Raw genomic sequence first — 13,584 nt, forward strand, 5'->3', positions numbered from 1 at the left:
CATGTCCACAATTAGGTGTTTATCTCTCGACGGGATTAGAGAATCTAATAATACGATTTTGGCATGAAGTCGATATGTCCGAGTGGTTAAGGAGACAGACTTGAAATCTGTTGGGCTTCGCCCGCGCAGGTTCGAACCCTGCTGTCGACGAGTTTTATTTTTAACTGTTTCCCTCTTAACGTAAATGATGGTGATTGGGTGAACCAATGTAGTAAACATCCCACTTTTTGTTTTCACTAAATTTGCCATTTTAAACAAAAAAACTGCTCTTACATATAAATCACTGAGCAAACCAAAATGTTCAGAGAAACCCAACATACTCTCTTAATATAACCAATATAACCTGACATCGAACTAAGGTGTCGGGTAAAGAGACTAAGTTAAGGTCGCAATACACGCACTGAATACCAGATGCACTAGTCTTCTTGCAAGCAAATAAGCCTTAGGGACAAACATGCCTTTACAATATAACAGAGCACGTACACACAGTTACTCTCCCTTCCCTTTTGCAGTAACAACAAAACAAAAAGAAGAAGAAAAAGCAAACATCCTCACGGCTTTGGTCTTTCTATTGAGGTTGATTGATCCGACTGTAGCCCAAGCCCACAGGGCTTCACTGATCGACATACAATAACATGTCAATGAGAAAAAAATGGTTGGTATTTGGTAAGAAACGAGAATGTGTTAAACGTTTGTTGTACAGTTGTACTGTCTTCTTTAGTCTCTGTACCAATTTTTTTTTTTAGTTAAAGAGAAAAAAAAAAGGAAGAAGTGAAGTAGTGAACGTAGCTTGTTATATATGTGTGCTAAAAAGGATATTTCCGTATAAAAGTATAGGTTAACTTTGATGAAAAATGCTTTGTATTCATTCAAAGAGAAAAAATGTTTTGTGTTGTAAGAAAACGAGTTAGGTGAGAATGTAATCATGTTAGGATACTTGTGAAGGATGCTTAATTTACATTTACAACTCTTATAGACTTATAGTCTTATTACACATCTCTAAAGAATAGTTGGCAAAACGCAACGCAATCAGAATGAATATTAACATGTCAAATGTTTTTTTATTATCAATTATGCCCCACCTTCTTACAATAGCTTTCCCTAATCTAAAGATTAAGTTGTTTTAATCATTTTATCCATACAATTAATTTCGATGTAATAATAACTTTTCTTCTGCCGATGTAATGATATTTTTTCTTCTAAAAGCTTGTCCCCCTGCTATATAGTGCTATGTTATTATTCAGTATTAGACACAATAATAAACTGAAACGTTTGATGCTTATACAAAAAAACAAAAGCATATGTTCTTCTTTTTTTCTTCAGCAAACGAATCATACTATACTATATAGTTCAATGATTAAACAATTGCATGTCTCTATATGTCTAGGAAAAAATTGGCATGTATATTATTATATTTTTCCTTTTAAGAGTGTCCTATAGTGTTGGATCGCGATGTACACAAGCAAAAATGACCTTTTACGTAGAGAAAACGAATATCCCACCAATATTCTATTGTGTGGATCACCAGTTTGTAATATTCCCACAACGATCGATTTGTATACGAAACCCTATTTATTTATTTATTTTAATTTTTAATAGATCATATTAAGTTATCGTGTTGGCTCTAAGAAAAATGCATATAGTATTGCATTGGACTACTCCAAAAATGTATCGCACTGTATATCATCCAAATTAAAATATTTTCCAACTATCATCAAAAATACATTACATGATCGTGTGTTTTTTTTTTTGAAAAGGTTTTACTATTAAAATGCAGGAAAAGAGAAAAGTTTTACAGAGTAACCACACAGTAGACCAAGTGGCCTTTATATATCCAAAAGATACAAATTTGAATCAGAGATTAGTAGGGATGGAGTTTAGGTTGAGAACCATAACTTGAACAGTGAAGAAGAGAATTTTGGCCTGCAACTCGAGATTCTGTTTTTAACCGTCAGTTTGATTTGCGCAACCAAACCTTCTGAAAATTAAACTGATTGACGTGGATACATACCAAACCTTAAAAATTTACCGCTTGATTATTTTATTTTTATTTATATAATTTATCAAATGTTTTTTATTTATATATAGTTCTAAAATTTTTACATATATATATTAAGATAACTGAAATAAAAAAAATCTAAAAAAAAGCGAAATAAAAAATATCAATCTAACGTACTGCCTTAACCAAAATTGTTTTTATCATTGATCTTCCAATACGAATATTTCTTATTAATTCTACGTACGAAGAATATTAATTTATTTCGGAGTTTACAAATGAGGAAAAAGACGAAAAGAGGGAAACTCACAAAACAAAAGTCGGTTTAAAATCGAAGCATTTGTTTATTTTTCACGAGCATATTCATCCACATGTCGAATGACCGAAATACCAATCTTACCCTCCAAGAGATGTACTTATTACGAACAAAAACCTTAGACCCTTCTCGTAATTCTCCCTCCCGTCACAAACTCTATATAAGCAATTACAGTGTCTCTTTAAGTCATGGCGGATTTAATTTAATTTTTTCCTGGTTATCTATCCAAACTAAATTATTTTCTCTCTTTCTCACCGGTAAAAATTCAATCGAAAGAAGCAAACAAAAGTCTTCTCGACTTGTCTTAAAAGAATCCGAGGATCTTATTTTCTTTTTCCGATAAAACAAATTCAATGCAATTGATCGAATAGGAGAAAACTTCACAAATAAATACATTTTCAATCCATCGTTTGATTTTTCTCGGATTCTCCGCTGGAAAAGTTCCTAATCTGTAAGTTGAATTCGATTCTCTTATCGTGATATATAGACTCTTTGAGATTTAGATGTCGTTAGATCCTAGTTTCTTCGTTGCATCTGTCCTAGAAATTAAACCCGGTTTGGTTTTTTTACTTTTTATCCTCTTGGGTCAGTTCAAAAACTGATCTTTTGTTGGTTATTACTAAAGCTCCATGTCTGAAATCAGACAAGTCTGGTTGGAAACTTTTGTAATTTGTAATGAAATCTTTGCTGTGGTATTCTTTTCTTAGTTTTTGATTTTGATTAACCCTTCTGTGTGTTTTTTCAGTTATTTTTAGTCGTCTCACATTGTCTAATTTTGGAATGTTGGGTTGTTTTATGTCTCATCTGCAGGCTGGAATCACTTCTAGATCTTTGTATATGATTAAGACAGTGAAAGTCAAAGACTTTCTCAACCATTTGATGAAATGAGTTTGGTCGGGAGAGTTGGGAGTTTGATTTCCCAAGGAGTATACTCCGTCGCTACACCGTTTCACCCCTTCGGTGGCGCCATTGACGTCATCGTCGTCCAACAAGAAGACGGTTCCTTCCGTAGCACTCCCTGGTACGTTAGGTTCGGCAAGTTCCAAGGCGTCCTCAAAGGGGCAGAGAAGTTTGTGAAGATCTCCGTGAATGGCGATGAAGCTGACTTCCACATGTATCTTGATAACTCCGGTGAAGCTTATTTCATCAGAGAAGTTGATCCTGAAACCACCAACGATCTGATCTCTAGCTCTGAGGATAGCAACGGTAGTGAGAGGGTTTTGACTCTTGAGCATAGCTCGTCCGACGTTGGCGCTGGAGAGTTGAGAGAGGGTTTAAGCTCTTTGAACCGGCTTGATAGGACGGAGTCTGATAGTAACGGGAGGTATTATGATTTTCAGGATGATCCTCCTTCTCCTACGTCCGAGTATGGGAGTGCTCGGTTTGATAATTTGAATGTGGAGAGCTATGGAGATTCTTCTCCGGGTTTAGATTCTGAGGTGGTTTTGGTGAGTGTTGACGGTCATATACTAACGGCTCCTGTCTCGGCGGAGGAGCAGGAGGCTGAGAATTTGAGGTTGAATACTCCTCAGTTTCATTTGGCTCCTGGTGATGGGACTGAGTTTTGTGAAGGGAGTACTGAGTTTGCTTCCTCTGAGACTTCATGGGATACTGAGTTTATCAGCAAAGTGGAGTCATCTAATGCTGTAGTTAATATTAAATCTAAAAAAGTAGACATTGGTTGTGTTGAGTGTAATGATGAGAATGCTAAATCTGAGGAGGCAGCTTCTACTCTTGAGGTTCAGAATCTAAAAGAAGGTGAGCTTGTACCTACCACCATCAAAGAAAGTGTTAGAGGTGAAGATGAAGTGGCTATTGTTGGGAGCTGTTTGGAGAAGTCTGAGCCAGCTTCTATTTTTGAGATTCAGAATCTAAAAGAAGGTGAGCTTGTGCCTATTGAAACAGTAACTACTCTTGTTGATGGTTCTGAATCTTCTACAACTCAACTAACAATAGAAGAAGTGAGAACAAGTGAGGAATCTAATACGGAGTTAGAATGTGAAGATGAAGAGACAAGTCCTTCTGCAGAAACTGCCATCTTGATTGAGAACAAAGAAGGCGAGATTATAGAGTCAGAAGAGAGAGTCTCTGTAGATTCAACGAGAGAGGAAGATGAGCAACTAACTCCATCTAAAGAGCCTGAGGAGGATAACGAGAACAAGAACACAACGGAATCAGTGGCTGAGACTTCTAACATTGCAAGATCCGAAACAGAACTGAGTAAGTAACTTTACTTTTTTTTTTGGTCTGAACTGTGTCTTAGTTTCTAACAGTGGTTTTAACTTATACAGAATATGAGCTATCACTTTGCAAGGACGAGCTTCGTCAAGGCATGGGACTCACCGCAGCAGCTGAAGTCTTTAACACACATCTCATCTCTACAGAAGAGTATAAAAACTCAGCAACATCAATCCTCGAAAGCGAGAATCTAGTCGTTAGGATCAGAGAAACATACATGCCATGGAAGAAAGCTGCTAGAATCGTGCTTGGAAAGGTTGTGTTCGATCTAGACTTAGAGATTCAGCCAGAAGATGTGATCTCTGTGGAGGAAACCAAACCAAAGGACGATGAAACCGCTGCAGTAACAACAACTCCTTCTTCCTCTGGAAGAAGGTGGAGACTCTGGCCTATTCCTTTTAGGAGGGTGAAAACGGTCGAGCACACGACGAGTAGTAACTCATCTAGCGAAGAGGATCTGTTTGTTGACTCTGAGCCTGGATTGCAGAACTCGCCGGAAGTGCTGTCTACCAATGAGTCTCCGCGTAGACAGCTTGTGAGAACTAATGTCCCTACTAATGAGCAGATTGCGTCTCTGAATCTGAAGGATGGTCAGAATATGATTACTTTTAGTTTCTCCACGAGAGTTCTTGGAACACAACAGGTTTGTGTTGATGGTAACATTAGTTTGAAAATTTTAATGCAACACCAGGGAAGATTCTTATAAGTTTGTTTTTATTATTAGGTTGATGCACATATCTACAGGTGGAGATGGGACACCAAGATTGTGATTTCAGATGTTGATGGGACTATAACTAAGTACAGCTTTTGGATCCTTATTGCAGCTAAATTGTCTTTCATATTATAGTATCTAGACATATGCTGATGTGATTATCCTTATTTTGTTCTGCAGATCTGATGTGTTAGGTCAGTTCATGCCTTTGGTTGGAAGGGACTGGACACAGTCTGGTGTGGCCAAGCTTTTTTCAGCTATAAAGGTACTTTTTCAACGTTTAAGTCAGTCTCACTTCTCGCAGTTTAATTTGGTAAAACATGAGATCCACTACTGCTTATGTAAAGATACAGTTTGTAATTATGGATCTCACATTATGCTTTGCTTTGTATTTTTTTTCAGGAGAATGGATACCAGCTGCTGTTTCTTAGCGCTCGTGCCATTGTTCAGGCATATCTAACAAGAAGTTTCTTGAATAATCTAAAGCAGGTTAGACTTGAGATCTGTTTTACCTTTAATTGGCACTGAAATAGATAATCAATATGAGCCTAATGAACTTAAAGTACATTTTGTGATGCTTTGTATATCCTTTTTGTTATGAGATCTCTTTGATTCTTATTGATCTTTTCATCTGGCTTGCAGGACGGAAAAGCTCTACCAAACGGTCCTGTAGTCATTTCACCAGACGGTCTGTTTCCAGCATTGTACCGTGAAGGTATTAATCTTAATGCCTTGGAGATTCATTAGTAGCATTGTTAACGTATTTGTTACCTGATAACTGTTTAACTGCTTTGCAGTGATAAGAAGAGCACCTCACGAATTCAAGATCGCATGTTTGGAGGTAAAAGTTTATATTTGACATAAGACAGAACGGTTAAAACCAGCGGCATATGGTGTTTAGATAAGAACAAGTTTACAATGTGATGTGCAGGATATCAAGAAGCTTTTCCCAGAGCACTATAACCCGTTCTACGCTGGATTTGGAAACAGAGACACTGATGAGCTGAGTTACAGCAAACTCGGGATCCCCAAGGGAAAAATATTCATAATCAACCCAAAGGTAATTAATTTTTCTTGATAATCTGACAAGCATGATTGATTGTTTGTTGGAATCTACTGAGCTTCTCTGTGTGTTTAAAAAAAATTGATCAGGGAGAGGTAGCAACAGGACATCGAGTAGATGTCAAGAAGTCTTACACATCACTTCATACTCTTGTCAACGACATGTTCCCTCCAACTTCGCTTGTTGAGCAGGTAACTAATGCTAGAAACTTTTTTATCAGCAAATGTTATGTATAGATTTCATTAATGGTTTTAACTTTTTTATGTGTTTGCTTACACATCCACAGGAAGATTATAACCCATGGAACTTCTGGAAACTACCAATAGAAGAGGTTGACTGAAGATATCAATCAGAAATGGGCTGTTGATGGGTCTAACATGGCAGCTGCAGAAAGTCAATGATTGGACTTCTGGAACCTGTCCGAACTTTGTAATGTCTCATGTAGGAGGTGACACAATAGGGAAAGAATAATGTATAAGCTGTGACAATGTTATGTATACGATCTTATTTTTTAAATATTTTTCTGTTTTAGATACGCAAAAGTAGACGCCAATCTTTGCATTTTGTACGAATTAGTTAACAATCGTAAGTGTAATGTATAGAAGAAAAATTAAACATAAAAAGAAAACTATGTAAAACAAATATATGAAATTGGTTTATTCAATCAACTTTTTTTTTAACACATACTCATTAATAATTAAAATGACCTCAGTCCAAATACAAAGAAGAAGATAAGGAATGCTTGGCATAGATCAATTAAAGTGAGAGAAGGTGATCTCGACGAAAACAGAAGAGATGTGCTTGATATCTTCGATGATACCGAAGATTTCCTTTATCTACATGTCGTTTGTTATATCTCTGATGAGCGTTGCGTTGTCAGAGAAGCAAGCCCTAAGTTTCCTGCGGAGAGGAGAGCTGATTGGAGAGCGATCGCTTCCGTAATTAGAGGAGAACTAACCATGTACTTTGTTGTAGCGCCTTGTTCAATGCTTGATCCAGTAGAATCAGTTAGGATCCAAGCCAGTCTTGCTCTCTTTGATTGAACATCCCAATCTGCATCGGATCGACATATTGCGGTCGAAGAGTTTTCCATCAGAAGGTCCAGATGTCTTTTTGCCTGAGGTACAACTCTTGCCTTCGGTTTGATTGGAGTATGTGCTATGATCCATGCTCTTGCTAATCGTAAGCCGTTCGTTGCCGTCTCTGTAGCGGAGATTGATTTATCCTCGAAGACCAATTGATTTCGCGTATTCCAGAGCACCCAACAGATCCATGGAAGCACTGTGCTCGTGATTTCATGTATTCAATCAACTAAATTACATAATTTATGTAATAACATTATATATATATATATATATATATATAATTGCATCAGAGATTCATTAACTCACAAAAAGAAATACAATGATAGGTGAAAGAGTTTCATATATTTAAATAAATGTTTTTCTTTCATTAGAGTTTATTGTTTAAACTCGCATTAATAAAACAAAAGCATTGAAAATTAAAACAAAATAATAAAATATGATAAGAGTAATAACCACGATTTTACCTTTAATGGTATGATTCATTAATTAAAGTTCATTTGAAAAATGTGTAAAATATTGTTTAAACTTGCATTAATAAAACAAAAGCACTGAAAATTAAAACAAAATAATAAAATATGATAAGAATAATAACCACGATTTTACCTTTAATGTATAATTAATTAATTGAAGTTCATTTGACAAATGTGTAAAATGAGAAAGATTGTTAGATAGTAAAATAAAGATAAGGACTTATAACATGTAAACTGATTTATTATTGTAATGTAAATCACAAGCAAATTAGTATATAACCGCTTGGTCTTTATAGAAAGGACGAATTTCCTAAAACCTCAAATTAAAATATAAATATAATTTGTCATCAAAATGTTGTTTAATCTTTGTGAAATTGAAAATTTCTATTTTTTAGTAAGCTTACTTTGGTAACTAAGAATTTCTATTTTGAAACTCTGTTATTAGCAGTTTTAAAGTGTCAATATTTGTCTTTCTGAACAAAGCTAGTGCAGTTTGTGTTTCATTACTTTTCAATTCAATTAATTTTCCAGTGAATGTGAAATTCCATCAATCTTCATTTCAATTTATGTACTGGTATTTTGGTGCTACAAGCTTTTGGTAGATTTCTATTAGTTAAATGAATTTGGCTGATTTTCTAATGGTTAAATAAAATTGAGTTGTTTTATTATGCTAGACTTTCGGCATACCAAACTAAAAACTGAGTTGTTTTTGACACTATAGTAAATGATATAGTAATTAAATAAAACATTTTTCTATAGCTTCTTATTGTTTGATGACGTGTATTGGTTCTAGTTAGTTGTTATGCTTTGAACATATGTCTAAATAAAATTATATATAACATTTTTTTGTATTAATCCAAAGCATTACCAATATATTTTTAGTATTTCTTAATTTTGGATAAGTTTTCCTAGGATGAACCTCAACAACGGTTATAAAAACATTTGTTCAACGACAATTTGTAATTGGTTTATAGTTTTCAGCTGGTTTGAAACATTTTATAATACATTATCTCAATCCTTACATCAATTGACATTACAGACAAACAAACAAAAAAGTACATTACAACAAGATCTTGTCCTACTAGTATACAGTGTTTGCATTTTACATTTAAGACAAAAAGCAAAATAGGTTAACTCTTTCTTTTTGACTTTAGGGTGTGGACTGCCTTGACAGGCAAGACAAAGGAGAAGACACATATGAACTCCCCGAAGTACCCTCTCCCGAAAACAAATCAGACAAATGACTCTCAACATCTTCAGGGGTAAATTGGACAACCGAACTCAAGTTTCTCACACCACCACCAGCTCCAGCCACGACAACAGACCTTCTCGTGTTGTAATACTCTCGATAAATCGGCACGAGCTTTCTCGCAATCGACAGTTTTATCTCCTCTCGTAGCTCTGAATCCGGTACGACGCACGTACTTTGCTTACCGTATGCCCTCTCAAAACTGTCGCTGAATTTTTCAAACCTCTCCTTCACTTCCTCCGCCGACAACTCCACGGCACGATTCTCAGGTAGGGTCACCAACACTGGACCCCACGCAAGTCTCTTATAGCTGTCGGAGAACTGTTTAATCTTAGCGACGTGTCTCCTGACCCAGTCGTCGCCGAGTAGCTGCTTTAGGTTCGAGCAACGAGCACGTGAGACCACATGCTGGAGGTTGTTGGTGAGGAAGAGATACTGCACGGAGCAGTCCTTGTAGTGATTTGCTTTGCGGTCGATTTTACAGAGCAGGACGAGGATGAGCCAGGCGAATCGGATGGCTAGCTCCGACGACGGTGAGTCGTCGGAGTCAGAGACGTTGAAGTAAGACTCCGGAAGGAGTGTCCTATCCGGCGGCGGAGATCCGGAGAGAATGTCGACGAGTACGTTGCTATAATCAGCCAGGAGAGAGATGTGGTTCATGGCGGAGGTCGTCAGCGGATGTACACCTCCGCCGTGAACCACCACCTTCGACGAGTCCTTCTCAATCCTTGACTCAAAGTGCCTAAGCTGTGACCGAATCGATTCGCTGAGAGAGACAAGAGACTTAAGCGCTTGGGAACGCACCACAGAGGTAGACTCAAACGAGAAGATGGACTCGATTGCTCGCCAGTTTCCGGCGATGGCACTGTACATGTCAAGCAGCCGGAAAGTTTTCTCCGGCGGAGAGCTCTTCTTGCTGATTTTCGCGGAAACGATCTCCGGAAAACCAAACAGAAGAACCGCTCCCTCTCGAGAGATTTCAGTGAAGCAAGACTCTCTGATTGCGTCAGAGGATTGGAAGACATGATCGCAGAGTATCCTCTCCCCTTTGAAGAGAGTCTCCATTGAGACTTTCACCGCCTCTAACCAGCTTCTGATCTTTATCTCCATCTCCTCCCACGACATCTTCTTCGCCTTCGCAATACTAATCTTCTCCACGTCAAGACGGTACACCCCTTCGTCGATGATGGACTTCCTGATGGTTTTGTATATGATGACACACTCTTTCGCGTAGCCTGAAGCGATCATGCACTCAGCGATGGATCTCAAGTCCGTCATAACCTTGCTAGCAACCTCTTCAACTTCAACGATTGAGTCTCCAACGGTGTTTGAATCGTCATCTTCAGGGAAATCAGAGTAGCTGGATCTCGCTGAGGTGAGTGAAGAGCGAGTAGAGACCGATTCTGGATCAAGATAAGCACGGTTCATCGAGAGGATCTGGTAAAACTCCTTTTGAAGCCTCTTCATAGCGATCTCCATGAGTCTCTGAGCTCTCATGAGCCTCTCGGAGTTCGGATCTTCACTCACCAGCAGATCCATCGTCTTCTGAAGATTGTTCACTCGTTCGATGAACACCATGGCCTCTGCCTTGTCCTCGTAGAACATGGACGTGACTTTAGCGAAGGTGGAGGTCTCCGTGTTCCATCTCTCGATTATATCGGCGGCTGACTCGATGATACCGTACGCAGCAGCTGATTCCAAACTCTGCCGTGGCGTCAACGTAAGCGGAGGTTGAAGATTTGACGGCGTTTTGGCGACGCAGCAGAGGCTTCTCATCCCTTTTCTCGGCATAATTAGTCGTCGTGGAAGAAATTTCGAGTCTCGTTGAGGGAAAATTCTGTAAATTTGAAACGGTGCAAGTGGTGAATAGTTTATTGAGGGGAGAGGATGATATCGTTGAGGGTGTATTTATAGAGTACAATAACGTTGGAACGACTTCGTTGGTACTTGTGGAGAGGAAGAGAGGAAAGAAAGAAGTTGTTGACTTTTTGGTTTTTTTGCCGGTTTGTTTTACTCTGATCATACACGTGTAGTGGGGCTCTGCATGGTTATATTTTGTCAAAGGCTTTGCATTATTTTGTGGATCTCGTCCTCCACAAAAGTGACGTGAAATTCCTGAAATCATGATTGTATATTATCAAATTTGAGCAGAAATGTTGATTTTGTGTATGATAGTATCTCTGGTGTAAAATTTTGTTTAAAAAAAAATAGAATAAAAATGAATATGGAGTAAAAATATTTTAGTCCTATTCTATTTCTTACTTTTTAATAAAGTGATGAATTACAAAAAAAATAGATTACTCTATTTATAGAGTAAATTCTATTATCAAGTGAGATATAAAATTGTGTTAAACATTTTTTATTCCGTATTAATTTTTATTACTTGCGTTAATAGTATAATGTATTATGTCTCAAAGTTCCAGATTTTCCTTAGACAACATGTATAGTATAATATATTATGTCTCAAAGTTCCAGATATAAAAAATAGATTACTCTATTTATAGAGTAAATTCTATTATCAAGTGAGATATAAAATTGTGTTAAACATTTTTTATTCCGTATCTAAGAGGGATAACGCAAGAAAGCTACACAACTATGAACTATTGAAGGAAAATCTGGAACTTTGAGACATAATACATTATACTATACATGTTGTCTAAGGTGTGTAAATATATGCATGTTGTGTGATCTTCTTAAAACATGATCTAGCTAGTCTACTATTAAGGAATATACATATTTTCGTTACTCCCAAAAAATATATTTTGTCTACTTTTATGAATGTATTAGGGTATCTCTGTTTTTACTCCATTTTCTACTCTATTTTTGGAATAAATTATAGAGTAAAGATGAAAATGGTCTAAGGCACTGCATTCGATTAAATCGGTGTGAAACTGTAATTAAAGATTATTTTATAAATGAAATACAAATAAATATGTAATGTTTATTTAATGTATGCTTGACCCTGATCAAGACCCATGAGCTAACCGTCAATTACAACCTTGAATCTACTTTACTTGTTGATGGTCTTAACTCCTAAGAGGATAAGGCGATCTGCTTCCCACAAAAAAAGTTCATATACTTAAATTGGAAAGTAAAATGATTAAAGCAAAACAAAAAGTCTCCGCGTCGCTCATGTCAAAAATTGCTGATGTTGATGCAATTTATAACAAACTGTTATAGTTTAAACTGATAGTTTTCATTTCTTTAAAATAATATAAGAATTTTTAGACCTTCTATTCATCAATCTTCCCTAATATTCCGAGTAACTTTATAGAAATTTTGATTAAAACATGATAGTCCATGTAAAAAATCGACTTATCTTTTTTTTTTCAATGAGAGCTTTGAAACAAACATTCAACACACATGCCTATACCTATCACATAGTGGCGAATGTACAAATGGTTTAGGGGGTCATATGACCCTACCAATTAATATTTACATTATTTTCATCATATTTTTTAAAACTTGATTAAACATTTGGGTAAGATTAGTATTTTCAATAATTTTCTATTTAAATTTCTAATTGCACCCATTATTGTAATATACATGCTTTATATTATTGTAGTGTTATGTAATATGGCTTTATGTATAAAATTTGCTTATTGTGAGCCTAGAAAATAGTTTTAGCTTGGTCGGCCATTGATCACTCGTAACTTTAATCTTATATGTGCAATTGTCAACAATACGTAAGCTTGTTAAGATGAAGAATTAAAATCCTCGATGAAATATGTACGTATAAAGTAAATTAAATATTGTTTCAACCACGTTTTAATTACTATGTTATGCATAGCTTTTTCTTATACCAAAGTTTGTTATAGATAGCTTATGCGTTGAATACGATAAGCCTATATGCAGATTCATATTCGACGATTGAAAATCATTTAAAACTTGTGGCTGTTGTCTTTTCGTCAACAGCTAGGTTATAAAAACATTTGTTCAACGACGTGTTAATTTGTTATACATAGTTTTTTTTTGTATGTGAACAATTTGTTGTAGATAGTTTACCGTTTATGCCTTGAATAAGATAATCTTATATGCAGATTCATTTTTGTGTTCTGGTTATTTTCTTTTCATCAAAGGTCAAGTTCAACTTTAAATATTTGGAAGGCGTGACGATATCTAATACTCCCTCCGTTTTTTAATATAAGTCGTTTTACAGCTATGCATGTGGATTAAGAAAACCATTAATTTTTTATATTTTCTAAACAAAAACATCATTAATTATTTACTTAACCACAATTCAACCAATAGAAAAATAGAAGATATATTACCATTGGTTATACAACATTAATTATTAATAAATTTTACATAGAAAACCGAAAACGACATATAATTTGGAATAAAATTTTTTCTCTAAAACGACTTATATTAAAAAACGGAGGGAGTATCCCGGGATGTATAATTGTTGACATATATTGTTTCTTCGGGACTTGTATTATTGTAATATAAGTCGTC

At 36.0% G+C, this 13,584-nt stretch overlaps 2 protein-coding genes and 1 non-coding gene across 3 annotated transcripts; 2 read left to right on the forward strand and 1 right to left on the reverse strand.

Moving 5' to 3' along the window:
• The first annotated feature begins 68 nt into the window (after nt 1–68).
• On the forward strand, nt 69–150 carry TRNAS-UGA. Its single transcript has one exon. It is a non-coding gene; the product is annotated as a tRNA-Ser (tRNA).
• Nucleotides 151–2,489: 2,339 nt separating this feature from the next.
• Nucleotides 2,490–6,867, forward strand: LOC125585787 (phosphatidate phosphatase PAH1-like). Its single transcript, XM_048755472.1, has 11 exons — nt 2,490–2,763; nt 3,123–4,532; nt 4,604–5,193; nt 5,275–5,348; nt 5,443–5,527; nt 5,665–5,751; nt 5,905–5,977; nt 6,060–6,103; nt 6,194–6,322; nt 6,415–6,516; nt 6,612–6,867. Exons 2-11 carry the CDS (start codon nt 3,197–3,199, stop codon nt 6,663–6,665), a joined length of 2,574 nt encoding a protein of 857 aa, XP_048611429.1. The 5' UTR covers nt 2,490–2,763; nt 3,123–3,196; the 3' UTR covers nt 6,666–6,867.
• Nucleotides 6,868–8,805: 1,938 nt separating this feature from the next.
• Nucleotides 8,806–11,278, reverse strand: LOC125585804 (exocyst complex component EXO70H1-like). Its single transcript, XM_048755511.1, has one exon. The coding sequence runs from the start codon at nt 10,918–10,920 to the stop codon at nt 9,031–9,033; it is 1,890 nt and encodes a 629-aa protein (XP_048611468.1). The 5' UTR covers nt 10,921–11,278; the 3' UTR covers nt 8,806–9,030.
• Between the last annotated feature and the right edge of the window lie 2,306 nt (nt 11,279–13,584).

Source organism: Brassica napus, chromosome A1 (genome assembly GCF_020379485.1).
Source record: "Brassica napus cultivar Da-Ae chromosome A1, Da-Ae, whole genome shotgun sequence".
NCBI lineage: Eukaryota > Viridiplantae > Streptophyta > Magnoliopsida > Brassicales > Brassicaceae > Brassica > Brassica napus.